Below are 27,851 nucleotides of genomic sequence, written 5' to 3'. Positions count from 1 at the left end.
TTAAAGGAATAGACTTTATTAACCTAGCTCTCAAACACTAGAGGCTAAAATTCAGCTCAACTCTAACAATCTATTTACAGAGTGCTGTCAACAGACCAGCCGGGGCTGGGCCCGGGTCTTCCCTGAACACCCACCAGGCTCAGCCTCCCAGCCGGCCTGGGCCGCTCTTCACCCGTAGCACAGAGGACGTTTATATACACCTGACCAAACCCTCAGCGACAGGATTCCAAGCAGGAGGGCACCGGGTCAACAGAGAGACGGACAGACAGACACAGACAAAGGCCGAGACGGCCGAGCGGGCCCACGGGCCCAGCTCAGTGCTTCTTCAGGCTGTAGGCCAGGCTGCCAGGGACCCTGGGGCCCTGCAGGGGCGGCGAGTTCCACACGGCGGAGCTGGTGCGCTTATGGTAGCGGGGCTTGCTCTTCTGGAAGATTTCCTCCAAGTCCAGTTGGAGGAGGCTTCCGAAGAGATCCAGAAGGTCCGGGGGCTGGTAATACTGGCGGATGACGGCCTGGCTGAGCTGGGTGCCTGCGGGGGCACATGAAGGGCTGGCTCACTGCCCTGGGTTCCCCCTGAGCCTCCTCCCATCTCCCTGCCTTGCCACAGAACCCCTGTCAACCTCTCCACCTCATCACTCCCCCACCTCCTGCCACATCAACTCTCCTCAGGGTCCTCCTCCACGAAACAGCGATAACCTCCCACTGCCCGCTCCTGCAGCCCTGCTCTGGCAGCTCACGTGAGCCAGGTACTCGGCTGAGGTCACTGCATGACTGCCTCATCCCCACGGCCACCTTGGTGAGACCTGCCCGAAGGCACACAGCTGGTGACCGGCAGAGCTGGGGTCTGAAGACAAGTTCAGCTCCAGAACCAACTGACACCAGAACCATCTGACACCACGCTTGACGGCCTTGATCGGCTACTCACGCCATCAACAGCGCAGCCCCTGTCATGCCTGGAGCAGGTTGAGGCTGCTGCTGGCTCAGGGCCAAGAGCAAGGCTGAGGAGGAACCCAGGGGGTCAGGGTGGCAGAATGCGTGCCCAGCGCTTGCCTGGTACCAGGCCTTCCTGCACTAACGTGCTTCGTCATCAGTAGCCCTTCTCAGCTGGGTGCTCTCAGCACCCCCATTCCCGATGGGAAAACCGAGAGTTCAAGGGGGCTGGTGGAGGTCAACCACAATGAGCCTGGCATCCTAGCCATGCCGACTCCTGCCGGCTGCCACCTCCAGAATGACTCACTATTAAGGAGACGGAGTCAGATTCTGCTGACTGTGGGGTTGAGATGAGGTGAGACTCAAGGGCTCGTGGTCTGTAGAGGGCTGAGCCCCCGGGGTTCTCAGCCCTCCTCCGGGCAGTGAGGCCCACCCTGCCCCCAGCTCAGCCAGCTCTGTGAGATGGGCGCCCACTGGCCTCGCTCACTCCTGCAGGCTTTGGACCCGGGCCTGAGGCACCTTCAAACTCACCTGCACTCCCGTTTAGAGACATGTAAACTCGGGGACCAATCCTGCTAAAGGGTCCTTATCTGCACCCCCAACTCCCGCCACCAGCTGGCCAGAAGCCCCGCTCCAGCTCTTCATATACGGTCAAAGCCCCGCTACCTCTCTGAGCTCTGTTCCCATCCCAGGCGACATATTTGGGTCCATCTGGCCTGCTGGGTGGGGCTCCCAGGGGGAGGCCAGAGTCTGAGACGGAACACCCCGCAACACGCCTGCCAGCAGTCAGCCAGGATCTAACACATCTGCTAGAGAACGGAGGCACCCAGCCCCGTAGATCTGGTCTGCAGGTGAGCCCACTAGTCACGGGACACCCACCTTTCCAGGAGTGTCCGGAGGTCTGATGCAGAGTTGGCTCGAGACTCAAGCTGCCAGCCCACGGGCACAAAGGGCTCCTGACACCCACAGCCGCCGAACCACCCTCTCCAGGCCCTCGAAGTCACAAGTGGGGACCCGCCCTCCTGGGGGCTCCAGGCCCCGCTCACCTCGGGCCCAGTTGGGGATGGGCTTCCGGGGATGGGCCTCGTCATCGGTGGAGTCATCACTGTTTAGGTCCATCCCGTAGTCATCTGCATTGATCTTGGGGGGAGCCCTGTGCCCCTGGGGGGTCATCTGATACGAGGTACAAACTGGAGACTGGAAAAGATGAACACAGCTACTGGCTGCCCGCCCTACACGCTGGCCTCTCCTGACGCTGAGAAGCGCCGGGCTCTGGCCACCTCCCCTCACTTCACAGGGAAAAGCAAGAAAAAGGTTCAGGGGTCGCTTTTTGATTGGGGGGAAAAAAAAATCAGACCACATAGATGACTCCGTGTCTTCCTTTTTCATGTAAAAGTATGTTGCAAACGTTCATCCAGTGTGTGTGTGTGTGGGGGGGGGGGGGAATCAGACCACACAGATGACTCCGTGTCTTCCTTTTTCATGTAAACGTATGTTGCAAATGTTCATCCAGTGTGTGTGTGTGTGTGTGTGTGTGTGTCCTCTGAATGGCTGCAGGGCACTGCACTGGGAACTCCACGATTTATAATTTAACCACCTGGTTCAGTTACCTTCCAAGTTTTCAACATCCTAAGTTATATTGCAATGAAAACCCGTCCTCACACTACATCTGTCTGTAACAGCATTAATAGCCTCAATGCTTGTTGGGAAGGGGCTGATTAAAGAAATTCTGGTACCAACTAAGTGGAACACAGTCAGCAAAAGTAAGAAATTAATAAATGGTGAAACAGGCGTGTACAATACATTAAACGAGCAAAAAAAAGGAGGGGGAAAATCAAGCTGCCAAATGGTATGTGTTCTGGACTGAACATTTGTATTCTCCCCAAATTCCTATGTTAAATCCTAATCCCCAGTGTGATGATACCTGGAGGTGGGACCTTTGGGAGGCACAGCCTTCCTCAGTGGGATTAGCTCCCTTAGAAAAGACCCCAGAGAGCCCGCGCTCCCCTCCAGCCATGTGAGGACATAGTGAGAAGACGGCCATCTGTGAACCAGAGGAGGCCCTCACCTGCCAGCGCCTTGACCCCGGACTTCCCAGCACGTCTGCTGTTTAAGCCACCCGGTCTAGGGTCATTTATTATAGCAGCATTAACAGACTGAGCTGGTATGTACAGTTTGGGCCCCTTTAAAAAACTATGTGCATGTGCGTGTGAGAAAAAGTGTGTACAAAATATTTATGAACGTTTAAATATAGAAAGAAATACACCAGGCTGAGAATTATCCTTTGAGGGCACCTTTCTTTTGCTTTGTATTCTTTTATAAAGTTCAGTTTCTTTCTTTTAAAAAACTACCTTCTACTTTCAGAATAAGGAACACATATATCAAAAATAGTGGGGGGAAGAAAAAAACCACTTGGGCTGACTATATCCTTTCTCTTTCTCGTGAAGTGAAGTGAAGGTTACTCAGTTGTGTTCCCCTCTCTGCGACCCCATGAACTATATGGCCCATGGAATTCTCCAGGCCAGAATACTGGAGTGGGTACCCTTTCCCTTCTCCAGGGGATCTTCCCAACCCAGGGATCGAACCCAGGTCTCTCACATTGCAGGAGGATTCTTTACCAGTTGAGCCACGAGGGAAGCCCCACTCTTTCTCATTGTCCTAATACACTCAGCCTGTGCCTCCAGCTCCTGGGCAGAGACTCGTCAGAGCCGGGGGCCTCTCCACCCCAACGCCCGGGCCTCACCTGCACGTCCACGGTCACGTTCAGGCTTTTGCTGGCAGCTGCGGCCTCCTTGGCCTTCTTCTCCTGCTCCTCCTGTAGCCGCTGCTGCTCTTCCTGGGGCCCAGAGACGGGGGAGGCAGGCTGTCACAGACCAGGGGAGTGCGCGCCCCTCCTCCACGTCAGCCCCAGCACAACCCGGAGGGCAAAGCAGCTCCTGCCCGAACCACTGGGGCCAGGCTGCCCCACCCCAGAGCTCAGCGCAGAGCCCGTGGGAGTCACATGCCCGCTCCCCTCCCCCGTTACCTTTCTCCTCTTCTCCTCCAGCTCCCGCTGCAGCCGCTCCTTCTGTAACCGCAAGGCCTTCTCTCTCTCCTGCAGCTCCCTGAGGACCGAGCCAGAGCTGGTCAGGGCGGGAAGCCAAGCCCCTGTGCCATCCCTGCCAGGGAAGCTAGGCCCCCCAGCCCACTGGCGGGGCAGGCACGCCAGCTGAGGGCCAGCAGCTGCACTGGGGGCTGGGGGGCTGGCGTGCACACCCGATGGGGTGGGTGGTGCTGGGCTTCAAGGCCACCAAACTGGGCCCCCCTCCTCCACACAACTCTGCACCTCGCTCTTATCTGTCCTACGATGCGAGCCTAACCCCTTTCCTCCAGAGCTGACGGGAGAGTGAAATGAGGTCTTCCGAGTCACTGTCACTCGTTCTGACTGCAGGCCCACACCGGACCCCGGCCTGACGTGAAGCTGGGCGGGGCTGCTCATGGGCCACCTCCGTGTACCTGCTCGGATGACCCTGAGCAAGCCACGGAACCTCTGAACTTGTGTGCCCCTCTGGAGGTGGAGCCGCTGGTGCGCCTGCCACAGGTTTAAACAAGAAAACGGGTGGAAGGCGTGTAGCTGCCAACCACTATGACCACCAAACCATCGTCTGTCCCCTCGAAGCCCCCGGCGCTGCCCGGCACACGTCGAATTCTAAAACCACACCAGCTGCCACCCTCTGCTCCCTTCCCAGGCTCCTGTCTCCGACTCTGCCCACAGGTCAAAGGACACCTTTGTGCCAACCATCAAGCACGGGAGACAGCCCCGATGCAGAGAGTTCCCTGGTGGTGGACCCCCCACGCAGACGGACGCCTGGTGTTTCCTAGGAGGTGGAGGCAGGGCCTGGGCCGAGGTTTGCCCGTGTGTCCACACATGCACAGGCAGAGTTCTCTACGTCTACACACAGGCATAGGGCCCCATACAGCTCTGGGCCAATGGTGGTTGCGGCTTACCCTCCCCGGCACTCCCAGGACCCAGCACAACCAGGCCCAGGGACTGGCCTTGGATAAACACCAGTGGAAATCCTGTCTACTGCAGAGACCCCTGTCTCTGGAAGGGCTCATCCGCCACGGTCCCCAGTGGGGGAAGGGGGCAGCCAGGAAATGTTGATGGGGGGCAATCTGAGTCATCATCAGAACAGAGGAGCAGAGCGGTAGGCAGGAGCCAAGGATGCCAGAGGGCATCCTTCTTGGTGGGACGCTCCCACCCAAAGACCCTCAGCGACTGCTGAGAAATGCTGGCTCGTCCTGCGACCTCCCTGCCTCATGTCAGCTGAGAAAAAAATCACACCAATGGGCTCAGCTTATCTGGCTGGAGGCAGAATGAAGACAAAACCCTGAGTGACTCTGCCTGGTACTCCTTGAATCTCAAGCAGCCAACACACCACGTTTGGGTGGTCTGCCTGGTTTGGAGCCAAAAGGTAAAAAGGTTCCTTGTTTTCCAAAGCATCAGTTGCTCAGTCATGTCTGACTCTTTCCGACCCCATGGACTGCAAGCCCATCAGGCTCCACTGTCCATGGGGATTCTCCAGGCCAGAATACTGGAGTGGGTAGCCATTCCCTTCTCCAGGGGATCCCCCTGACCCAGGGATCGAACCCGGGTCTCCTGCACTGCAGGCAGATTCTTTCCCATCTGAGCAACCAGCGAAGCCTATAGGAAGAAGGGAAGCCTTCTTTTCCAGACCCTCGAGTGGAGGTGGGAGCTGCCCCTGGTCATGGCGACACCTGTGTCAACCTGACGCGCAGGAGGACGGCATGGCCACCAGGGGGCGGGCCACCCGCCTGGCCACTCACCTCTCGGCCTGCAGCCGCTCCTGCTCCTTCTTCCGCTCTTGCTCACGCTGCTCTGCCAGTTGCCGCTCCTGCTCGCGCTGCTCCGCCAGCCTCCTGGCCTCAGCCGCCTTCCGCAGCCGCTCCTGCTCCTCCTCCTTCCTCTTCTGCAGCAGCTCCTGGTGCCGCCGCTCCTCCTCCTCCTGTGAATGGGGAGCACGGTCAGGGCCTGCAGGCCAGCCTGGGCTGGAGCGGCCACAGAGCGTCCGGGCCAGCGGGGGCGGGGCGTGAGCCCAGGGACACCCCACCAAAGCCCCGTCCACAAGGAGCGCCGAGACCGGCCTGAGACGCATCTCGTGACAACTTTTGCTGCTGCTGCATATTCAGTAGTTAAGGGTACAGACTGGAGCCAGACCCTGGGGCTGGGGGACACTGGGCGGGTCACAGGGCCCTCTGGCCTGGTTTGTCCTCATTGATAAAACACGGACAACAGGTACGCCCATGCCTCATGAGACTGCTGGGTTTATACACAAGACACACTTAGAACAGTGCCTGGCACTATGTAAATACGTCATGCATTTCGGCCACTAGTCTTGTAACCCCCTAATGACAGATTTGTGTTCCCCAGACTTGTAAGACTGACAGTTCCCAGGAAGAGGCAGGCCTGTAATCTTGTGTGCTGGGCTCAGTTGCTCAGTCATGTCTGACTCTTTGCGACCCCATGGACTGTAGTTCGCCAGGCTCTTCTGCCCTTAGGGATTCTCCAGGCACAAATACTGGAGTGGGTAGCCATTCACTTCTCCAGCGGCTCTTTCTGGCCCAGGGATCAAACCTAGGTCTCCCACATTGCAGGTGGATTCTTTACCATCTGAGCCACCAGAGAAGCTGTGTAATCTTACAGGCAGCACATTTAATCCTCACAACAACCCTATCAAGTAGATACCACTGTTACCTGAAGGACCTGAAGCACAGAGAAGTCAAGGAACCCACCCAAGGTCACACAGCTAACAGAGGGCTGAACTGAAACTGGAAGTCTGGCTCCAGAGTCCATGGACTTGGCCCTCAAACTGCTGCCTCTACAGAAAACCCAAGGCAGGTCACCGTCACCATCCCCATCTCCACGGCCTCTGTTGAACCTCCTTCCAAGCTCGAGGCGACAAGATCCACCAGGATCAACCTGATGGAGTGGCGCGTGCCCAGAGGTCCTCGGGGCCCTGCGGACTCCCCCGCCTCTTCCCTGCAGCCGCGCCCAGCGTTCTCACCTGCTGCAGCCACTTGAGCCTCCGCGCCTCCTCCTCCTGCTTCCTGCGCGCCTCCACCTCCTCCATCTTCTTGGCCGCTGCCTTCTTTCTGGCCTTCTCCTCTGCCAGCCGCTCCTCCTTGGCCTGTGGAGTCCATGCCCAGAGGCCCATTGGAGCAGCCCCCCTCACTCAACCCTACGGAGTGGGGCTCGGCACTCTGTGTGGCGGACACTCCGAGTCCCTGTGGGCCCAGCTTGCTCCCACAGCCCCAGGGAGGGGGCAGCCAGGAGGCAGTCCTGCCAGGAGCGCAGGGCTGTGCTTGCTCCAGAGCAGACCTTCCACCCTCCACGTGGCTCAGAGCAGACCCCAGGGCCCATGACGGACAGGAGGAGGATATGGGGCAGGACACCGGTAAGGTCCCCATGGGCCCTGTCCACTGAGCTGCCGCCCACAGCCCAGGCCCGCACCTTCTCCGTCTTCTCGTCGATCTGAGCAAACTTCTGCTCGATCTGCTTCTTCTTCTCCTCCTTCATCTGCTCCACCCGCTCCCGGGCCTGCAGCACCTTGCGGAGGCGCTCCTCGCGCTTCCTGTGGGCACAGAGGGTGGTCACGGGGGCCCAGCGAGGCTGGGGTGGGCTGCAGGGCGCGGGGGCACTTACAGCTTCACCTCCTCCAGCCGCCGGCGCTTGTCCTCCTCCACCTTCTGCCTGCGGAGCTGCTCAGCCTCCTCCTTCCGCCGCAGGTTCTCCAGGCGCTGCCGCTCCTTCTCCTGGGGTGGGGGGTAGGGAGTGAGCGAGCACAGCCTGGTGCTGGGCCAGGACAACCCCTAGAGGTTGCCCTGGGACCCCCACAGTACCTCCCCCCAAACCCCGCCAGACAGGCAGCAGCACCAGACTGCTTCCGAGAGGCAAAGTCACCCCAAATGGGCCTCCATTCCCACCCAGATGGAGGCCTGGGGCTTCGGTCTCTCTCCTGGGGGAATCCAAAGGCCTCCCAGGGGCCTGAGACATGCATGCCCTCACCTGGGCCTGGGCAAGTCCTGGGCAACACAAAAGTCAGGCTCAACACTGGATGTATGCTCTGAGTCTAGCTATGTAAAAAGTGTATTTGAAAATAGAATGAAGAATGAGATTGGGAAGGGACAGAAAGGCAGTTTTGAAAGTTATTGTTAATATTCTATTTAAGGGGGTGGGTGGGCGAAAGTCAAAGTTGCTCAGTCCTGTCCAATTCTTTGTGACCCCATGGGCTATACAGTCCATAGAATTCTCCAAGCCAGAATACTGGAGGGGGTAGCCATTCCCTTCTCCAGGGGATTTTCCCAACCCAGGGATCAAACCCAGGTCTCCCACATTGCAGGTGGATACTTTACCAGCTGAGCCACAAGAGAAGCCCCTGGGTGGGTACACGTGTTAATTTTTTATTATATGTGTAATAAGTTTATGACTGTACAAACACACTTTTGTGTGTATCAACTATTTCCTAATAGTTGAAAAAATAATACTGCAAAATGCTAATAGAGGTTTACTATAGGCTGCAGAGGTAGATCAGAGATGCCATTTTTTTCCCTTAATTTTTCACACTTCTTATGATATGGCTACATAATAATTTCAAAAACAACTTTTTAAAAATACTAGTTGTTTTAGGGCTTCCCTGGTGGCTCAGTAGTAAAGAATCTGCCTGTCAACGAAGGAGAAACGGGTTCAATGCCTGTAATATCACACTTGAAACTCTGAGAACTAAAGTCATAGGCTACCTGCCAGATCCCAGACTGACCACTGACTGGTACACCCTGGACAGGTCCAAATAGCGCTCTGAAGGCTTTGAAATCTGAACTGATGCTGGAACCACAGGCCACAGAAAGCAGGCTGGAACCACAACCGGGACCAGTGGGAGGCCACTAATGCAAACACTAACATTCTTCTTAAGATTTAAACAAGACCCAGTCTCCTTGCATAGGGCTTCCCTGGTGGCTCAGACAGTGAAGAATCTGCCTGCAATGTGGGAGACCCAGGTTTGATCCCTGGGTCGGGAAGATCTCCTGGAGAAGGGAATGGCAGCCCACTCCAGTATTCTTGCCTGGAGAATTCCATGGACAGAGAAGCTCGGCAAGGCTACAGTCCATGGGGTAGCAAAGAGTATGACATGACTGAGCAACTTTAACTCACACCTAACATCATATTCAAAATGTCCAGGATGCAATCCCAAATTATTCAGCATAAAAGAACCAGGGAAATCTTAACTCCCATGAGAAAAGACAATCATAGACACCAATGCCAAGAAGACATGTTAGAATTACCTGACAAAGACTTTAATGCAGCTATGACAAAAGTGCTTTAATACGCCATCAGGGGATTCTTAAGAAACTGGAAAAACAGAAACTTTCAGCAAGTAAAAGATCTAAAGAAGAATCAAATGGAAATTTTGGAACTAAAAATACAGTAACTGGAAAAAAAAATTCAGTGGATGGACCCAATGGAGAATGGAGAAAACTTGAAGATAAATCAATAAAATGTATCCACTCTAAGCACAGAGAGAAAAGATACTGCAGAAAAATTAACTGAGCGTACCGGAACTGTGGGATGACAACATAAGGTTTATGAAATGCTGTGGAGAAAAAAAAACCTTGAAGAAATAATGGCTGAAAATGCCCAGAGTTGCTGAAAGATATAAATCTACAGATTAAAGGAGGTCATCAAAACTTAAAAGAGGATAAACCCAAGGAAACCCATACCCAGTCAGAAAAGAATCAAACTGATAATAACTTAATAATACAGGGCTTCCCTGATGACTGAGTGGTAAAGAGTCTGCCTGGCAATATAGGAGACATGGGTTTGATCCCTGGGCTGGGAAGATCCTGAATGCCGTGGATCAGCTAAGCCCATGTGCCACAACTACTAAGCCTGCGCTCCAGAGCCCAGGAGCTGTAACTACTGAGCCCATGTGCCTAGAGCGCATGCTCCACAGTAAGAAAAGCCACCGCAATGAGAAGCCCGCACGCCACAACTAGAGAGAGCCCCCCAACTTGCCACAACAAGAGAAAAGCCTGCAGGAACGAAGACCCAGCATAGCTTGAAAAAAAAAACAAACAAACCCCACTTAATACAAAGGGAAAAAGTCTGTAAAGTAAGCACTGGAAAAAAAGACACATTATCTTACAAGAAGCAATCATTTGACTGACATCAGAAAGTATGGAGGCCAGACAGAAATGGCACATTTTAAGATTGCTAAAAGGAAAGAACTGTTACTCGAGAATTCCACTTATTCAGTGAAAATATCCTTCATAAATGAACTTTCTCAGACAAAGGAAAACTAGAGAATTTTTGCTGCCAGCAGACTTGTTCTCAAAAAATTGCTAAAGTGTGTTTTCCAGATGGAAGAGAAATGATAGTAGAAGAAAACATCAAAAATGAAGAACAGAAATGATAAATATCTGGGTAAATATCAACAGACTTCCTTTCCTCTCGAGTTTCTTTAAAATGTTTGACAGTTGAAAGCAAAAATTATTCTGCCAGGGCTGTCAATGTATGGAGATGAAACATGTAAGACAAGGATCACACACAGCGGGGAGTCAGGCGCCTACAGGCAATTGATAAGATACAGATGCTAAAGTGATTGTGAAAGTTAGGTATGTAAAGCCTCAGAACAAACACCAGAAAACACTCAAAATAATACAGTCCAAATCGTGGAAGACAAATTAAAATGGGATACTAAAATATGTTCAAGGGACCCCCAAAAAAAGGCAGGAAAGGGAAACAGAAGGAAAAAAACAAAGGTAACAGCAATAAAACAACAATAAAACAGGAGGCTTAAAAAAAAAACAAAAACAGGGTGGGATGTTTAGAGAGAACAGCATCAAAACATGTATATTATCAAGGGTGAAAACAGATCACCAGCCCAGGTTGGACGCATGAGATAAGTGCTCGGGGCTGGTGCACTGGGAAGACCCAGAGGGATTGGGTGGAGAGGGAGGTGGGAGGGGGGATTGGGATGGGGAATACATGTAAATCCATGGCTGATTCATGTCAATGTATGGCAAAAACCACTACAATATTGTAAAGTAATTAGCCTCCAACTAACAAAAATAAATAGAAAAAAAAAGTAGGCTTAAATCCTTAAATCCAAATGTACAACAAAATAAATCAAAGACAGTTAGATTTTAAAAAGAAAAAACAAAACCAAACCACCATGACTCAACTATATGCTGTCTACCAGAAACTGACTTCAAATGTAATGGCTGAGATGCCAATCTCAAGAGGTCACCTGTTGTTATCATTCCACTCGTGACACTCTCAAAAAGCCAAAACTATAGTGATGGAGGACACAGGTTATGGGTGGGGGAGAGAGTTTTGGGGGTGGTGATGGAACTGCTCTGCACCCCAATTGTGGCAGGGGTTACATAAACCTATACTTACACAAAGTATAGATTTTACCTTATGATCATTTTTAACATAAATTTTACTATAAAGTTTTTTTTATATAAAAGTTTTCTTTTTTTTTTTTTAAGATGGAGAGAGAAATGGAAACAGAGATGATCCTGAGCCACAGGAGCCAGGATGGAGGAGGATGCTGGCCTTCAGGAGGCCCCCTCCTGAAGGGAGGGGGAGGGAGCAGGTGGCCTTTTGCTCTCCACCCACCCAGACCCAGGGGAACCCAGCAAGAGGCCACCCCGCCTGCGGGCCTGTGAGGAAAGCATCTGGGAAACAAAGGTCATGTGGTACCCAGAGTGTACCCACCCTCTCTTCCTACCCACCCTTCCTCCCCGTGCCCAGACTCCTGCTCCTAGCAGGGCTCAGAAAAACTGGTTCTTGTCCGGAAGTTCGAGTGTTAGGATTTCCCAGTCCAGGTCACAGAATTTATCCTGTTGCATTGTGAATTTCACACAAGGAAACAAGAGTTACTTATGCCATAGAACCCCTATTTCCTCTCTGCCCCAACCCTGGGAGGTGGGCTGCTCCCCAGAGGCCCCCATCAAGGCCAGGGCAGAGGGTGGGAGAAATCAAAAGCTTGCACAGCCCCTTCTGCCTCCAGGGGCCTCAACTGAGCAGCGTCACTGCTATTCATCAAATCACCACTTCATGCCGAGCCCTGTGCTGGGGGCTTGACACATATTACTCTGGTTCATCCGGTCTGCACGAATGGACCACTGTCTCCACATTTCATAGCCAAGGAAATGCAGGCCCAAAGGTTAGGAAACCAGTCCAGGGCCACAGGGACCTGCGTAGGTCCCTTGGTCCCCTGAGGACTGTCCTACCCACCAGATGCCCCGTGCAGAGACCTGGGCTCCCTACAGCTGGGAAGGGCAGCTTCCTGGATCCCATGGTCATCCCCAGGGGCCCTGCGAGGCTCCAAGCAGTCTGGGTGGGGCACGGGTAGTTCCTCGTAGGAGGCACAAGCCCAAGGCTGGTTCACTGCTGTGGGCACAGATGCCCAGCAGGGCCCTGGCGCAAAGACAGGTGCATAAGGACCACACAGCTGCTCCCTGGCATACTGGATGGCACGCCCTGGCCCTGTCCACCCAGATGGGACCAGCCTTCTTGCAGGAGAGGCAAGTTCAGGGACCGCATGTCCAGCTGTGGGGAAGCCCCTTGACTGCAAAGCTGAGGCCCTAAGACCCTCGACTGGAGGCAGAAGCCCTCCTGGTAGGAGACCCTTTAAAGTGCCAGTGGACACGAAACGACCACGAGGGCTGTATGTAGCTCTGCAGCTGCTCAGGAGACCCCGGGAGCCAGGACCATGGCCCAAGCCAGTCCAAGTGCCCCATGGCTCCCTGCACATGGCCGGTGGTCCAGCTCAGCTCTGGGACATCTGAGAAGAGAACAGCTCCTATGACTTTCTTTCTGAAGGGATGGCACTGACCGTTCCAGAAAGCGTCACCCGGCAGACCCGGACCTCCTTTCCCCGCACTGCCCTGCCCCTCAAGGTAGCAACTTAGGTCTGCAACCCAGTAAATCTCGGTGGCCTGGGATCAGAGAAGCCTCGTCTGTTCTCTTCGCAGCCCCAGATCCCGAGGGTGAGCCCAGCACTGGGGAGGAGAGAGGGAGGGAGGTGGGAAGGAGGTGGCTGGGGGCAGGGGGGATGCTGCAAGATGTGGCCCCGGTGACAGGCCGCAGGTCACACCCCCTCTGCTGCCTCTTGCCTCAGGGAGACTCTGAGACGCCTCCTCCGGAGCAGGCTCTGCTGGGTCAGCCTGCCTGCACCTCGGCTTCACCTCCCTCCTCCAGCCCCCCCTTAACGCTACCACTGATGATGTTAGTGCCTCTATGGGTGCTGTCAGTTTCACAGAGACAGGGCCACAGTGGTTAAGTGCTGCGTGGAGCTAGGTTACGAGGACAGGGGAAGGCCTTACTTACAACGAAGCTGCACTGTGGAGGAGAGGAGACAGGGAAAAAGTCAAGAGTTAATGCCAGGTGAGGGGAGACCTGGAAGGCAGACCACCCTCCTGATGACGCCAGCAAGTCTGCTTGGGGCCTGCCCACCTCTCGCCAGCATCTCCGTCACCTCCTCTGGCATCACCCAGCCCTCATCCCCAACAAATCAGTGTCCACGTGTATCCTCCACTTTAACTACTCAGGGAGGGAACGGTGTGTGTGTGTGGGGATGGACAGTCGTGGTGGCAGCCAGCCAGGTCAGTTCTGTAACTTCCCAGCCCAGGACCCAGGACCTGGGAGGCCACCCGGAGCGGGCCAAGCCTTGAGGTTGCCGGGTGGAGCCCAAGGGGGTGGGATAGTCCTCAGGGTCAAGGCAGCCCAGGGCCACAGAGGCTCGAGCTGCCCCTGATTGGTGGGCCGGGCCACAACCTGCCTTGGCCCAGACCCCCGCAGCTCCTCACCTTGGGGTCCACGCGCAGGGGAGTGTTGCGCTTGATGAAGGATTTCATGATGCTGTTGTGGGGGGTCGAGGTCGGTGTCATGAGCATCTGGTTCCTCTGAACGGTGTGCAGGAAGGTTCGGAGGGGCCGCACCACCTGCGGACAAGACCAGGGTCAGGCCCCGGGGGTGGGACAGACAGGCCAGGGTCAGACCCCGGGGGCGAGGCAGGGGCACGGAGGGAAGGCAGACCGCACTCACCTTGCTGGCAGGACAGGGTGGGGAGGGGGTCTTGCTCCTGGGGGGCTGCAGCTCCTCATCCTCCAGCTGCTGCTCCTCGTCCAGCTCACTCACCGCCTGCTTGTAGCTGCGCTTCCTCCTGCCGAGAGGTAGAGGCAGTGGTGTGAGGGGGCCGGCCCTGGCATCCTCCCCAGCGCCCCCATCACGCCCCAGGAAAGATCTCCCCCTATGAACAGAACTGGGCCCAGCCCCCAAGACTCCAGCCTGAAAGGTACTGCAGAGGTGAGTCTCCCTGACTGACCCTCTGCTGCCTGGTCAGAGGAAGGGAAATGACCAGTCTAAGGTCATGTGGCCAGGAGGATGGGGTCTGGGATCCTGTTGCCCACCCCCAGGCCAGGCTCACCCCCCGACAGCACAAAGCTGTCTCCTTTATTAAGTGACAGCACCAGGCCCCACCTCTGCCGAGAGGAAACACAGGTGCCCACCTTCTCTGACCAAGGACTCGGAGTTCACGCCCCTCTGGGTCCCTCAGAATGGTGGCCTGCCCGCCTTTTCCCGGATACAAACCTGACACTCTGGGGTGGCTCCTTGGGGCCATCTTCCTGGTCAGTCTCGGCCTCTGTGGAGATAGCAGGTTCAGGGGGGTGGCAGGGAGGGTGGGGAGGGGTCCAGGGAAGGGGCCCACAGGCAGCAGCCCCAGCAGGGGTGAAGTTCTCTTCCCAGCATATCTCGGGGTGGCCAGGGGCAGGAGCATCCGCCTTAGCACCGTCTGGCTCTGACACATCTCGGGACGTGCAGAGCCAGCATGCTGCCCCCAGTCCACAGACCCCTCGTTCCCAGGCCTGGCCTCCGGGGTGAAAATGGTGAGACAGTCCCATCGAGGTGGCCCCAAGCATGTCCCATCCGCCTTTAACACTGGGAGCCCAGTTGCCCCCTCTTCCCAGACCAACATTAACAAGAGGTGCCTTTCACGGGAGGAAGAATTGGAAGCTGCAAGCTCTAACAGGCCCCTGGACTGGCTTCAAAACCTGACCTCTCCTGGCTCTTTCCGCTGGGGGTGGCAGAGGGGTGGGGGTGGGGTGCTCCCGAGCAGAGTCAAACACGTGGGGTGCGGGTCAGTAGGTTTTGTTTCCCTGGCAAGAGAAAGGGCCGATCTCCCCTCCCCTGGTTCTTCAACACTATTACACTTTTATTTTTACATTTCTATTTTTCGGGGGGGCCACACCATGTGGCATGCAGGATCTTAGTTCCCCAGCCAGGGATTGAACCCAAGCCCCCCGCAGTAGAAGTGTGGTGTCTTAGCCACTGGACCGTCAGGGAAGTCCCTCACAACACTCTCTACTCCAAAGGGTTCTGGTAGCGACCCCTGGGGTCTGTGGGGCTGGCGTGGCTGTTGTCTCTAACCCAGTCATGAAGTTAGGGAGCCACGTTCAAACCCCCTCAGTGTCTGCACTTTGAACCAGGGAAGGTGCGGGCAGGGCTCCAGAGCCCACAGCGCTCCTGCCCTTTCAGCTGGGACACCCAGAGGTGAGAAGTGAGCCAGCAGCAGACGAAACACAGGCCAGGTGCTCACACCCCAGCACCCAGTCCCTCCTGTTCCTCACTGGAGGGAAGCTCGAGGCTTTGACCTGGCATGTTCACAGTTACCGCCCTAATCCAGGTCCCCCCACCCCACCCCAGCTTCCTGGACCGACTGGCCATGGCCACCCAATTGCACCCAGCAGCAGCTTCGGTCAAAAGGTGGGAGATGAAACATGTAGACTCAAGGAGATCTCTGCACCCCAGGTCTCATGTACCCTCGGCCTGTCAGCCCAGAAACCCGGGCTTGCCCCTCTTCCGAGTGAAAGTCAGGCAGAGGCTACCAAGGCCTGCACGGCCCTGAGTGTCCCTCGCCAGCAGGGCAGGAGACTCACCCTGCCGCCCTTCACACTCACCCTGGCCACTGGCTGCAGGCTGTGAGCTGGGTGGGCTAAGGGTGATGTTGGTGGTGCTGCGGAGCTGCAAGGCCTTGCCATTGTTCTTGGGGACCTGAGGGAAGAACCAAGGCTTCAGGAGTCTGCACCCGGGACTTGCAGGCCTCGAGCCCACCCCTCCCTGGCCTGCCCACTTACCTCTGGCTCGGCTGCCTCCTTAGGCTCAGCTTCCTTGCTGGGTTCCTCCTCCTTGGGGCTGGAAGCAGAGCAGGGGGCACTGTGGGACCCACCCAGCCCAAGCCTCCCCACAGGAGCCCCTCTCCCGTGCCCTGGGGGAGCGAGTCAGGAGGGGACCATCAGATGCCCCAGACTGGACCACAGCCCCCCAGCCCCAGGCGGGCAGGGCAACCAGAGCCAGGTGCTCGGAGCTCTGAGTCTGCGGCCCGGGCAGACAAGGGGTGTCAGCTTCTGAGTCTGGCTTCACTCAGATCCCATCGGGGCCTGGGTTCCGGAGCCCTTTCCCAGCTCCGTGTCAACCTGGTTGGCCGGAATGAGCCATGTCTCATTGAGGCGTCTCCTCCATTCACCGTGGGGCCAGCAAAGCCAGTGGGTCTGCCCATCCCCAGCACTGACCCTCTGCTCCAGAGCAGGGGCCGCGGGGTGGGGGGGCTGGAGTAGTTTCAGGGATGGCAGGACGTGGCCTTCTGGAAAAGGGGCGCTGGCCCCAAGCAGTGCTGGGGTATAAATGGAGCAGCCCTGATCCCTATGCTGCCCACTCCAGGAGGAACTGGCTCCTCATGACTGTGCTGGCTTTGGATTTGACAACCTATGGAGCCCTGGCCCCAGGGTAAGGCTTGGAGGGGTCGGGGCTGATGAGGGATGTTGACGGGCAATGTGGGAAGCCCTGGCACCCGCGAGGCACTTCCTGCTAAGACTGGGGCAGGGGCAGGGGCAGGGGCAGCGGTGGGCTGCTCAGGAGCAGTTCCCAAGGGAAGGGAAGGCTCGGGCACAGGAAATGCCTCCACCTGGGGGGCTCACCTGGAAAGGCCCCCGTGTGCCCTGCCCAGCCCCGGGAAGGTCCCCAAGCCCCGGAACTCAACTCACCTGACTTTCTGGGGCACCTCAACATTCAGGAGCCTCTCCAGGTAACTGTGGCCTGACGGGAAAACAAAGGGACAAAAAGACGCCCTCAGAATTGGTCCCGGACCAAGAGGTCCCAGGAGTCAGGCTCTGCTGGGGGTCGGCTGCGTCCCTCTGCAGGAGACCCCATCCACCTGCAGATCCCATCCACCTGCAGACCCCTCCCTTCACTCATCACAGACCCCCTCCACCCCACAGATCCCTCCCTTCTCTAGTCACAGACCCCCTCCACCTGCAGACACCTTCCATCACTAGACCCAGACCCCCCACCCCACAGACACCTCCCTTCACTAGACCCAGACCCCCTCACCCCACAGACACCTTCCATCACTAGGCCCAGACCCCCCACCCCACAGACCCCTCCCTGTTTCCGGGGTGCACAGTCCTGCCGTCAGCACTCCTTTGACTCCTCACACCCTCCACGGAGCTGCTGCCTGAGTATCTCCTGCTCCTCCCTAGCTGGTAACACGCTGCTCCAAGGACAAAGTTCACTGGGCTGGGAGTTGTCTGGAAAGAGGGACAATGCCGGGCTTCGGGCCTCCACCTCCCAGCACAGGCCGAACACAAAGCAGCAGATGCATTCAGCAAACATTTGAGGGCCTACTATGCACCACGCCTGGGGACCCAACAGAGAGCAAACCAGACTGTCCACAAGTTGGTCTAGACAATCACCAGATAATCCTGTGGCTGACACGTGACATGTGTCATGACAGGAAAGAGGAGGACTTGAAAAGCCTATGATGGGGAGACAAGCTGGTCCGGAGGCTGGAACGTGAAGCTCAAGAAAGCAGCAAGGGAGGGGGTGGGGGTGTCTGGGCCAGTAGTTCTGAGTGTAGTCTGGGGCTCCTGAGAGCTGAGGGCCCAAGAGGACTCTTTTGGGGGACTCACAAGGTCTTAACTATTTTCACCATAATACCAAAACCACAACTAAAGATCCCACATGCTGCCACAAAGATCGAAGATCCCGTGTGCCCCAAGTAAGACATGGCACAGTCAAATATGTAAGCATAAAAAAAAAAAAAAACCTTGCAGCCAAATAAATAAGTAAATAAATAAAATATTTTTAAAATAAATAAACTTAAGTACATATCTTTTTAATACACTATGTCATAAAGTAGAAAGTATGCAAAATGCCCTTGGGCTGCATAGTCAAATCTCTAAAAAGCAGAGGGGTCTGAGGTCTCACCTGAACTGGTCCCACCCCCTCCCTCTTTTTAAAACAGAATGCTGTTTTTAAAGAACAACTGACAAACAATGGCTCAACAAGCTTGGGTGTCTGGCAGATACTTTCTTAGAAATGAACAAAGGGAGCCTGTCCCTTCAAATCAAAAGAACAGGATTTGTTGCCAAGAATAAAAAACTGAGCCCCACGAAAAGCCAAAACGGCCATGAACTTCATAGCTTCCTGATACCTAAAAACCTTTCTGATGAGACCAGAAAACAAACGTGTTCCTTTAAGACAATATATAATAAAGTGTGTTGACACCTGGAAGATGTGCGTAACTCCGCAGACTTGCGAGTACACACAAATTAATTGGAAGAAAAAAAGAGAGTACACAACAAAAGACTTTCTAAGTCCTCTTCCCTTTTCCAACTATGTTTCCGTGTGAGGCCAGATTTTCTACACAGACCTGAACCCAAACAAACACAATGCAACAGACAGAATGCAGCACCCAGCTGCCTTCTTTTAAGCCACCCATGAATGGGATTTACAACATGAGAATAATGCCAGTCTCCTCACCACATTTGTTTGGAAAACAGTTATCTTTTTCTTAAAAAAAAGATAGAAAAACTAACCATAATAGGTAATTGTTTGTTATTCTTATATTAAAGTATTAAATAACTACCGATAGATAAGAGTCCTCATAATCAAAAGCTCTTTGAGGTCCTGAGGCCACAAATGGAGAGGTGCCAGTCTAGGCAGAAGGAACAGCATCTGCAAAGGCCATGAGGCAGGAAGGAGCAGGCTTTGTGGAGAATCTGAGCCACGGGGGCCTGGTCAGAAGTTAAGGCAGTGGATGGGAGGCCGGAAGCAGGGACCTTCCTGCAGTGAAGTTTCCCTGGTGGCTCAGACTGTAAAGAATCGGCCTGCAATGCAGGAGAGACCAGGGTTTGATCCCTGGGTTGGGAGGATCCCCTGGAGAAGGGAACAGCAACCCACTCCAGTATTCTGGCCTGGAGAATTTCATGGACAGAGGAGCCTGGCAGACTATAGTCCATGGGGTTGCAAAGAGTCGGACAGACTGAGCGACTTTCACTGGGGGGAGGCAGGCAGGCCTGGGGGAGTGGGGTGGAGAACAGGGGCAGGCTCCTACCTGCGGGGTCCACATTCGGGAGACTCCTCCCACCCCCTGCCTCCCATTCCGGCTCAAGGCTGGCTGATGAGGGGGCCGAAAGCTGAGAAGACGCCCATGTGACCACGTGACCACGCAGAAGTGTGCAAAGGCTTCTCTGGAATGTTAAGTGCCGACTCAAGCCATTAGGGCTTTAGAACAGGTCTGGTGGCAGGGAGAAGGCCTGGAGAGGGGCTGAGGGGCCGTTTCTCAGTGCAGAGCTGGACGGGGCACCCGAGGAGGAGACCGGCCTGTAAAGCTGGGCCCTGCAGAAACCCCGGGGCAGCGGCCCTGGCCCCACCTGACCACTTCAGAGACCACTTCTTTGCCCAGTGAAGTGTGGCCAACTGTGCACCCTGCCAGAAGTTTGGGGGGTTAATGCCTCCACCCAGCAGCCCCTCCCAAGGGCTCCACACTGGCTCCAGAGGTCCCCTGAGGTCCCAGTGCCGTTACTGGCGGTCTTCTCTCCCCGGCTCACCTCCCTGCTCCCTTGCTGCAGGTGCTTCCTCCCCTCCCCACAGTAACAAGCTTCTCTCAAATCCTGACATTCAGGGCTGCTTCTGGGGAACCCAAACTAAGACCCGCACCTCTAAGCTGCCCGACCTGCTAAGCCCCAGGGCCCGGGTGTCAGGAAGGCCTCCAGGAAGCCCTCTTGCCCCTCCCTGCTCCACACCCTAGGAGGGTGCACCAGGCCACACCTCCGCTGAGCTTTAGGGACACAGGCTGACTGTGGTTTTATCATCTAGTTTTGTTTTGTTTTGTTTTATATGAAAGAGCTGTACCATATCCAACCACTAAGATGGGTCTTCTACCCACAATCAAGGCAGGCATTCTTACCATTTAACAGATGGGAAAACTGAGGTTCTGAGAAAGGTGTGCCCCAGGTCCCCCAGGCTCTAGGTGACTCCAGGGCTTAACCACCTTGTCTGACTGTCTTCCTTCCAGAGGACTGGGTCATAGGCAGATCAAATCTGAAGCCCACCTCTGTGCAGAGCGGGGCAGTGTTGTTTTTCAGTCCAACTCCTTTGCATGGTGGACTACAGCCCACCAGGCTTCCCCTCCATGGGATTCCCCAGGCAAGAATACTGGAGTGGGTTGCCATTTCCTTCTCCAGTGAAAAGACTGGCTTAAGCCTATCCAGATGTCTGAACCAGAAGTGTTGGTAGGGCCTTAAGGGTCTTTCCCTGACCCTCCCTCTAGAGTTCCAGGTCTGCCCTCCGCCTCGGGCTCCTGCCCAGGATGAGATTCACACCTACGGAAATCCCCAGGACAGGTCAGAACCATCTGGGCCCTTCTGAAAATCCAAATATGGTCAGTGTGTCTGAACACAGGTCTGCACAGGCCGCCGGCTGTGTGTCCCTGAGCCCCCAACCCTGCAGCAAGCCCTTCCCCAGGCAGGGAAGAAACTGGGCCGGGCCCTCACCTGCCTGAAGCCCTGCCCTGAGGCTTTCCACCTGGCTTCCTTGGTGAGCCGCCCACCATCCCAGAAAGGATGAAACACACCAGGCTTTAACCCCAGCTTCCCAACTTAACAGATTCAGTGGCCTCCTTAAGCCTCAGTTTCATTAATGTAAAAACCTGGCTTGTCCTCTCCACCAATCCGAGGACCCTATCATCCTCTGGCTGGACCCTGCAGCCCCCTCCCTGGCTTCTCTGCCCTGTTCCTTCTCTTCTGAGCTGTTTTTCACACAGTGCTGGAACCTTCCAACAATCATCGAGGGGACACATCCTTCGTGGGGTCAAGCTCGAGTCCCAGATACCCCATCACTGGCCAGTTCAGGCCTCAGGGTCTCCATACAAGCTGTTCTCTCTGCCAGGAATACCTTTTCCTGCATTTTTCCACCAGGCAAAAGCCCAGGAAGCCTTCGCAACCCTCCCAGCTCAGACCCCACCTCCTCCATGCAGACAGTCCTGACTCTTAGAGCTGCCTGTCCTCTGTGGCTCACGACACCTGCTACCACCTGGGACCAGGATCCCTGGAGCTGGGATCAGATGATGACAAAGCAGCTAACGTTACACAGACCTTGCTCTGTGCAGGCACTGTTCTAAGCATCCTATGTGGATTAACAAGAAAACCTCCCAATGACCCTTTGAGGTGATGCTATTATTATCAGCTGACACACGAGAAACTGAAGCTCATGAAAGAATTCCTGTAACTTGCCCGAGGTCACAGGGTGGGTAAAGGGTCGAGCTGGCACTCAAACCCAGCTATGTGTCCCTCTCAGAATTCATCTCTCTTCACCTCCGTATCTCCAGGCCTTACAGTTATGCTAATAGGAGAGGGCCCATAAGCAGGATGAATCTAAGAGAGTCTGGGCAGGAGGGAAGTAGAACATGCTGGCCCTGGGGGAGGGGCCCAGGTTTGAGCTCAGCATGGCTTTAACCACAGGGACACCGTGGAAAACAGCACTGGACCTCAATTTTCTCATTTGGAAAACAAGAGCATTGGATTGAATCTGTCCTGTCCAACATGGCAGCCACAAGCTTTGTATGGCAACTTAAATCTGAAATAAATAAAATGTAATAAAACTAAAAATTCAGCTCCTGGATCAAATGAGTCACATTTTGAAGGCTCTATAGCCACATGTGGCTAGCTAGTGGCTACTGTGTGGGATGGCACAGATCTGGGATGTTCACATCATCACAGAAAGTTTTGTGGACAGCTCCTTGCTTAGAGGGTCCCCAGACACCCTCTGCTGAGCCAGGCACAAAGGACCACCCTCTGGAGCCTTGCCCAACGCCGAGCCCCAACTCACAGATGATGCGGGCGGAGGCAGTTGGCTCTTTGGCAGCCTTCTTGGAGATCCTTCTGCTTGATCGTCGGACAGTGCCCTCTTCTTTGGAAACCGGAGAGCGATTCTGGGCCAGGGAGGCCTGGGGGCCCGGGGAGGATGGGGCGATCAGGCTTCGCCGCACAGACCGCCGGTTGACACGGGCACCCGTGGGCGTGGAGAAGTTATCTGGCTGGAGGGGAGCCAGCACCCGCTCCCGCCACGGGGAGGTCGGAGAGCTGGGTGAGCCCTGAGGGCCCGGGGCAGCCACTGCAATCCGGAGCTTGGAGGCAGACCTTCCTGCCCCGGCCCCTCGGCCCTTGGGGTCCCGGGGTGTAGTCATCAGGGAGCTCACGGTGACAGAGTCCAGCCTCCCAGCCTCTGCCTTCTGGGGTGTTGAATCCTCATCCGAGCTCGAGGGGATCTGGGAGGCCGGGGCCAGGGCAGGGGTCGGAGCCTGGGCAGAATGGAGCTGACTGAGGTACTTCTCGGCGCTCTGGCGCTCTTTGGCATCGATCTCTACCGCAGGCACCGGCAAGCAGTGGGTTGGGCTCTCCTTGGGCTTCTTGGTCAGGACGGTGGGAGATCCAGGGGTTGGTGAAGGAGGGGCGGTTGCCGCAGAGGTGGCCGCTGCTGCAGCGGCAGCCCGGGTCACGCGTCGCAGGACGGAGCCGTTCTCGCCCACCACCGTGGCCAGCTTCTCCGCCTTGTCCTTGCTGCGGAGGTGCCGGGAGATCCGCTGGCTGCTCCGCGTCTTTCTGCGGGACAACCTGGTGAAGGGGGTGGAGCGGAAGCTGAGACAACCCAGGGAGGCGGGGAGGTTGCCCAAAATTCCAGCTGGAGGAGCTGCTAGCTCCAGTGGAGTCTGAAGCTTGGAGACCGAAGACTAGGGTTCCAATTCAGGCTCTGCCACCCCTAGCCAAGAGACCCTAGATGCTCCTCTCTGAGCCTCAGTCTCCCTATCTATGAACTGGGGAGATGCCCAGGCCTCACAAAACCACTGGGAAGATTAAATTCCCATAAACCTCCCGCTGACCGGGTCACAATGGGCCAAGCACCCTGCTGGAGGCAGAGCGTGTTCTGTCGCTTAATCCACCAGACAGTCCCCGAGAGACAGGGACACTCATCCTCACTTTAGATTTCAGAAACTGGAGGCTCAGAGAGGTGGTACATTAACCCAAGGACACACAGTTGCTACGCAGCAGAGCTGGCGTGTACACCCAGGACTGCTTGACTCCAAGACCCAGCCTCTTTCCCCTGGTACTCTGAAACCCACAGTCATTACAGGGGCAGTTAGAACCAGCATAGCGACAGGGTTGGGAGACAGCCAGCCCCCAGCCTACACCTCTGGTCACTCTCCCCCAAGCAGAAAGTCAGTTCTCTTGCTTCTCCCACCTCCAGAAACCCTTCCCATCTTCTGAGGTCCAGATCAAACACCACCCCAACCCTAACGCACACAAGTTCTGGACTCCACGGTCTCCAGACCCGCTTCATTTCCCTCGGCATGGCGCACGCAGTGCCCACTGCTCCTGATCTCAGTTAACACCTTCGAATCAAACTCTCCTCGTGGGCACCAAGCCTCCCGCCCCTCCTACCTTTTCCGGATGGGGTCTCTGTTTTCGTCCTGAATGGAAGAAATTCGTCTCTTCTTCCGTCGGTTTTTCTGTGAAGGCGTTCTAGGCATCAGCTCAGGCTCTTTGCTAAATTCTCTGTTTGGTACGAAGACAGTGATGGTCGAGGCTGCCTGGAAACCACTGCCCCTCCCCCACCCAGCCAGACCACTGCCCCATTCCTGGCAATGGCTGGTCAAGCTGAGGCCAGGCACTTGGGGCTTCCTCGCGTAGACACAGCAGGGGAGCAAGGTTGCCAGGCAGCCCTACCTTCCAAGGCGCAGATCCACCCCTCTCCCTAGCGCCGGGCACTCAGGAGGGACCCCTGGCAGCCTGTCTTGCCTGGCAGGTGGGGAAGTGCCCTAAGGCCGCAGCAGTCAGGCAGCCCCTGGTGCATCCTGCCAGCACCGTCCCCGCTCCTGCCGCCGCCCCCGCCCCCCCAGCCCCACACCTGGTGAACATGCGCTGGGCCTCCTCCTCAATTTCCTCCAGCCACACCATGTCCTTATTGTCCACGTTGCAGACAAACTCCAGGAGCTTCTGGTCACATAGCTCCAGCAAGTGAATGGGCCCTTGGGCTGTGGTCCCCATGGCGGCTCTGCCTGGAGAAAGCAGAGACAAGAGGCATGGGGCTCAGGCTGGAATCTTCACACTCTTCAAACACCACCCCCTTCCCACCCCCATAAGGCACTGTCCGCCCAATTCTGGAATCAATGGACCTCCTTATAAATGGGCTTCCTGGATTCAAGAGAAACTGCAGACCAATCAGGTAGGACCCCTTTGACCTACCCAAACACAGGCCTGCTCTTACCCACTCCTCTTACTGCCTGAAGGTGATTGAGGGCCACCTTAAGGTACACCTAGGGGCTTCCCTGGTGGCCCAGACAGTAAAGAATCTGCCTGCAATGCAGGAGACCTGCATTCGATCCCTGCGTAGGGAAGATCCCCTGGAGAAGCGAATGGAAACCCACTCCAGTATTCTTGCTTGGAGAATCCCATGGACAAAGGAGCCTGGCAGGCTATGTTCCATGGGATTGCAAAGAGTCGGACACGACTGAGTGACTAACACTTGAGGTACACACAAGCTAACCCCAGGTGTCCGGCCAACGAACATCGAATCCAACTGCCTCTTACGGATGCTAGTAACTGACAGGAAATCTGCATTCCAAAGGAGTGGGTAAGAAAGTGGTGGTCCAGAGACAGGTTCTTCTCTAAGGGGCCTCTACAACTCTCTCCCTTGAGCTGAAACGCCTTCGGATGGATGAGGGAGCATGAGGGGAGCAGATAAGCAATGTTTTATTTTTTAGAAAACAGTCTAGAAATATCAGGTAGTTTATCAGGTGGTATAAAATACAAAATTAGTTTTCCCTTAATTTTTTAAAAATAATTTTTATTGAAGCATAGGTGATTTGCAGTGTTGTGTTAGTTTCAGATGCATGGCAAAATGATTCAGTTTACAGATACATATATATCTATTCTTTTTCATTACAGGTTATTAAAAGATACTGAGAAGAGTTCCCTGGGCTATACAGTAGGTTCTTGTTGGTTATCTATTTTGTATATCATAGTGTGTATATTTTAATCCCAAGCTCCTAATTTATCTCTTCCCTCCTTTCCCCTTTGGTAACCATAAGCTTGCTTACTATGTCTTAATTTCTTAAAAAACTAGCAACTCAAACAAACAAAACCAAACAACTAGAAACTCGGATATTCTCCTCAAATTCAGTTATAAAATTATCACCAAAGCCCCAGGCAAGGAAGAAGTGTTCTATTCTGGTTCACAGCAGGGGCTCAATAAATATCCCGACTAGGGCAATGAAAGAACGAATTAACGGGTGACAGTCACAAACCATAATAACAGATTGCATGTCTCATGCCATGGCAGTGACCCACCACTCTGATCGACACCTTCAAAACCAAGAACCACACACAGCTCAGCCTCTACCTAAGACAGGAGGTTCTGCAAGGAGGGGCTAAGTCACTGACCTCTATAAATGGCTTAACGCCAGGTGCTGTTGCAGCCTCATTCGACTGACTTCCTGGGGCCTGATTTCCAAGGCACACTAGCCTCTGTTCCTCGAGTAAGCTCTGCCCTCTGCCTGGAACCTTCTGTCTCCTATTTGGTACAGCTCACTCCTCAGCACCTGACTCTCAGCAACGCAGGGAGGACCTGACCACCAGCCACCATCCTATCCATCAATTTCAATACTCTGCACAACACTCAGGTGACGATGTATCTGCTTGCTGACTGCCTGTCTCTGCCCACTAAGCATTTGTTCCCTGAGGGCAAGCCCTGGTCTGTCTTGCTTGTAGCTTTGAAGCCCAGAGCTTGGCAGAGTGCCTGGCACAAAAGGAATACTTGTTGAATGAATAGATCCATCTACCAACTGTACACCTAGAAATAAACATTCTCTAACTCCCTGCCCCAAGACACACACACACACACACACACAGACACCAAATGAGGGCATTCTACACAGGTTAGAGCACACCTTCCTCATCCAAAGCCCTACTCCGAGGAGCCAAGAGCAGCACCCATCAGGGTAGGACCAGCTGGGCAGGATCGCAGAAGCTTTGGGCAGAGACAGGTGTGGATTCCAGTCACAGCACAGCCTTCTGGCTGCCCTCTGACTCCCCCCAGTCCCTGTGTCCCAGCACTCAGCCCTGGTTAACGACAGGAATCCAGTTTGAGGCTAGGAAAGAGAGACCTGTTTAAGGAACACAAAACACTTTGTGCTATGGAAAGCAACAACTTGCTCTTTTATTTAAAAAAGTATTTGTTCAAAATGGCAAAGTAGGTGTGGGCTTCTTATACAAAGTGCAAAAAGGCGTTTGAGCTTCTTCCATAAAAAGTTTGTTTTCAGCAGCCTCAGCCGATTTTATTTATTTTTTTTTCAGCAGCCTCAGCCTATTTTATTTTTTTAAATTTATTTATTTCTTTGCCTTAGCCTATTTTAAAACGGTCACTGTCATTAGATCAGAGAGGACCCTCAGAAAGGAGTGTTAAGAATAAGGGTCCCATGGAAAAGCAGCAAAAATCTCTTTAGCCCCCTGTAAGAACCTGGATACAAACCCAAAGTACCTTACCTCCCACCAAGGGTGAAGGAGACTCATCTTCCTCTCCCAATACTTTTCTCACGTCATACACCAGACTAGAGCCCCACGGCCCTCCTTCACAATGCCTGTTCTTTTGAGGGTGCGGGAAGTCCACCAGCTAACCCTGACCACACCTCAGTGAAGGAGGGTCGTAATAGCTGCTTTCTTTAAAGAGACCTGCTCCATGCTCGGGTGGAGCATCATCTCATCTCATTCTCGCCACAACCTCAAGGAGATCCTAGCGCAGATGAGCAAATTGAGGGAGACTGAAGTTAAGTCCAGGTCTTCCGGCAAGTCAGGGGCGGGGCCCTGATTTAAACTGTGCTCTTAACCTCAAGCTTTGCCGCCTACTCCATTTCAACTTCGGAAAGGTAGGCGGCAAGTTCTGACTGGGCGCCCCAGAGAAGGCCACTGTCAGTAAACGGGCCTGGGGAGTGACAAGGCAGCAGTGGCCTCCGGAAATGGGTCAATTTAAAACGTTGCTCAGTCGATAAGGGATGTGGTGAGCGAGGGTTAACTGTACAGAAATGCCATCTGGTGAAATGCCATCTGGTATAATGCCGCCACACAACCGGGTCGGTGGGTGCTTCCTGCGCGTCCAGGTCAACAAAAGGCACCTGGATGGGGAGGGGACGGGGTTATTCTCTTGGACGCGGCGGGGTGGGGTCATCTTGGGCCCCAGGACCAAGGCAGGGCACCTCGTCACTTGAAAGAGGTGACCCATCCCCTGCAAGCCGCAACGGGCGATAGAGGAGGTCATGCTCCCCGGTATCGGGCTGGCGGAGGAATAACAAACTGCTAACGACCCCCCAGCCGGCCGCCCGCGCACACTCACTCGACTGCACCGCGTCTCCTTAAGTGCTGCTCCGATCCAAGTCCGGCGACCTTCCCAACACAAATCCCAGCCTGCCCAGGCCCCACGGCTCCCGGCCTCCGAGGCTTACGGCTGCAGTGAAGCAACGGGGCGG

At 54.9% G+C, this 27,851-nt stretch overlaps 1 protein-coding gene across 3 annotated transcripts; it reads right to left on the bottom strand.

Moving 5' to 3' along the window:
• Positions 1-27,851, bottom strand: INCENP (inner centromere protein). 3 transcript variants are annotated; one of them, XM_065937487.1, is made up of 20 exons: positions 27,719-27,838; positions 26,875-27,500; positions 24,239-24,389; positions 23,773-23,886; positions 22,163-22,947; positions 17,038-17,089; positions 16,132-16,189; positions 15,955-16,048; positions 14,588-14,639; positions 14,042-14,159; positions 13,804-13,938; positions 13,325-13,336; positions 7,634-7,743; positions 7,442-7,562; positions 6,996-7,118; positions 5,758-5,936; positions 3,956-4,034; positions 3,674-3,766; positions 1,977-2,127; positions 1-529 (listed from the first exon to the last, which is right to left on the bottom strand). In XM_065937487.1, the coding sequence occupies exons 3-20, from the start codon at positions 24,376-24,378 to the stop codon at positions 315-317; spliced, it is 2,631 nt and encodes an 876-aa protein (XP_065793559.1). In that variant the 5' UTR covers positions 24,379-24,389; positions 26,875-27,500; positions 27,719-27,838; the 3' UTR covers positions 1-314. The 3 variants fall into 3 exon arrangements, with proteins under 3 accessions (XP_065793559.1, XP_065793558.1, XP_065793560.1); XM_065937486.1 differs by lacking the exon at positions 26,875-27,500 and having other exon boundaries at positions 27,719-27,851; XM_065937488.1 differs by lacking the exons at positions 13,325-13,336; positions 26,875-27,500 and having other exon boundaries at positions 27,719-27,851.

This window comes from Muntiacus reevesi, chromosome 5 (assembly GCF_963930625.1).
Source record: "Muntiacus reevesi chromosome 5, mMunRee1.1, whole genome shotgun sequence".
NCBI lineage: Eukaryota > Metazoa > Chordata > Mammalia > Artiodactyla > Cervidae > Muntiacus > Muntiacus reevesi.
The sequence above is the reverse complement of the archived record's forward strand: the minus strand, read 5'-3'. Positions and strand labels throughout refer to the sequence as shown.

What these genes read in the sequence shown, in the direction of transcription:
- INCENP (XM_065937486.1), bottom strand. Translation starts at nt 24,378, where the DNA reads ATGGGGACCACAGCCCAAGGGCCCATTCACTTGCTGGAGCTATGTGAC. An exon ending in TGCCTCCGCCCGCATCATCT is followed by an intron (nt 17,090 to 22,162) that starts GTGAGTTGGGGC and finishes TTTTCCCGTCAG; the next exon opens with GCCACAGTTACCTGGAGAGG. An exon ending in TGGAGGAGAAGAGGAGAAAG is followed by an intron (nt 3,767 to 3,955) that starts GTAACGGGGGAG and finishes TCTGGGCCCCAG; the next exon opens with GAAGAGCAGCAGCGGCTACA.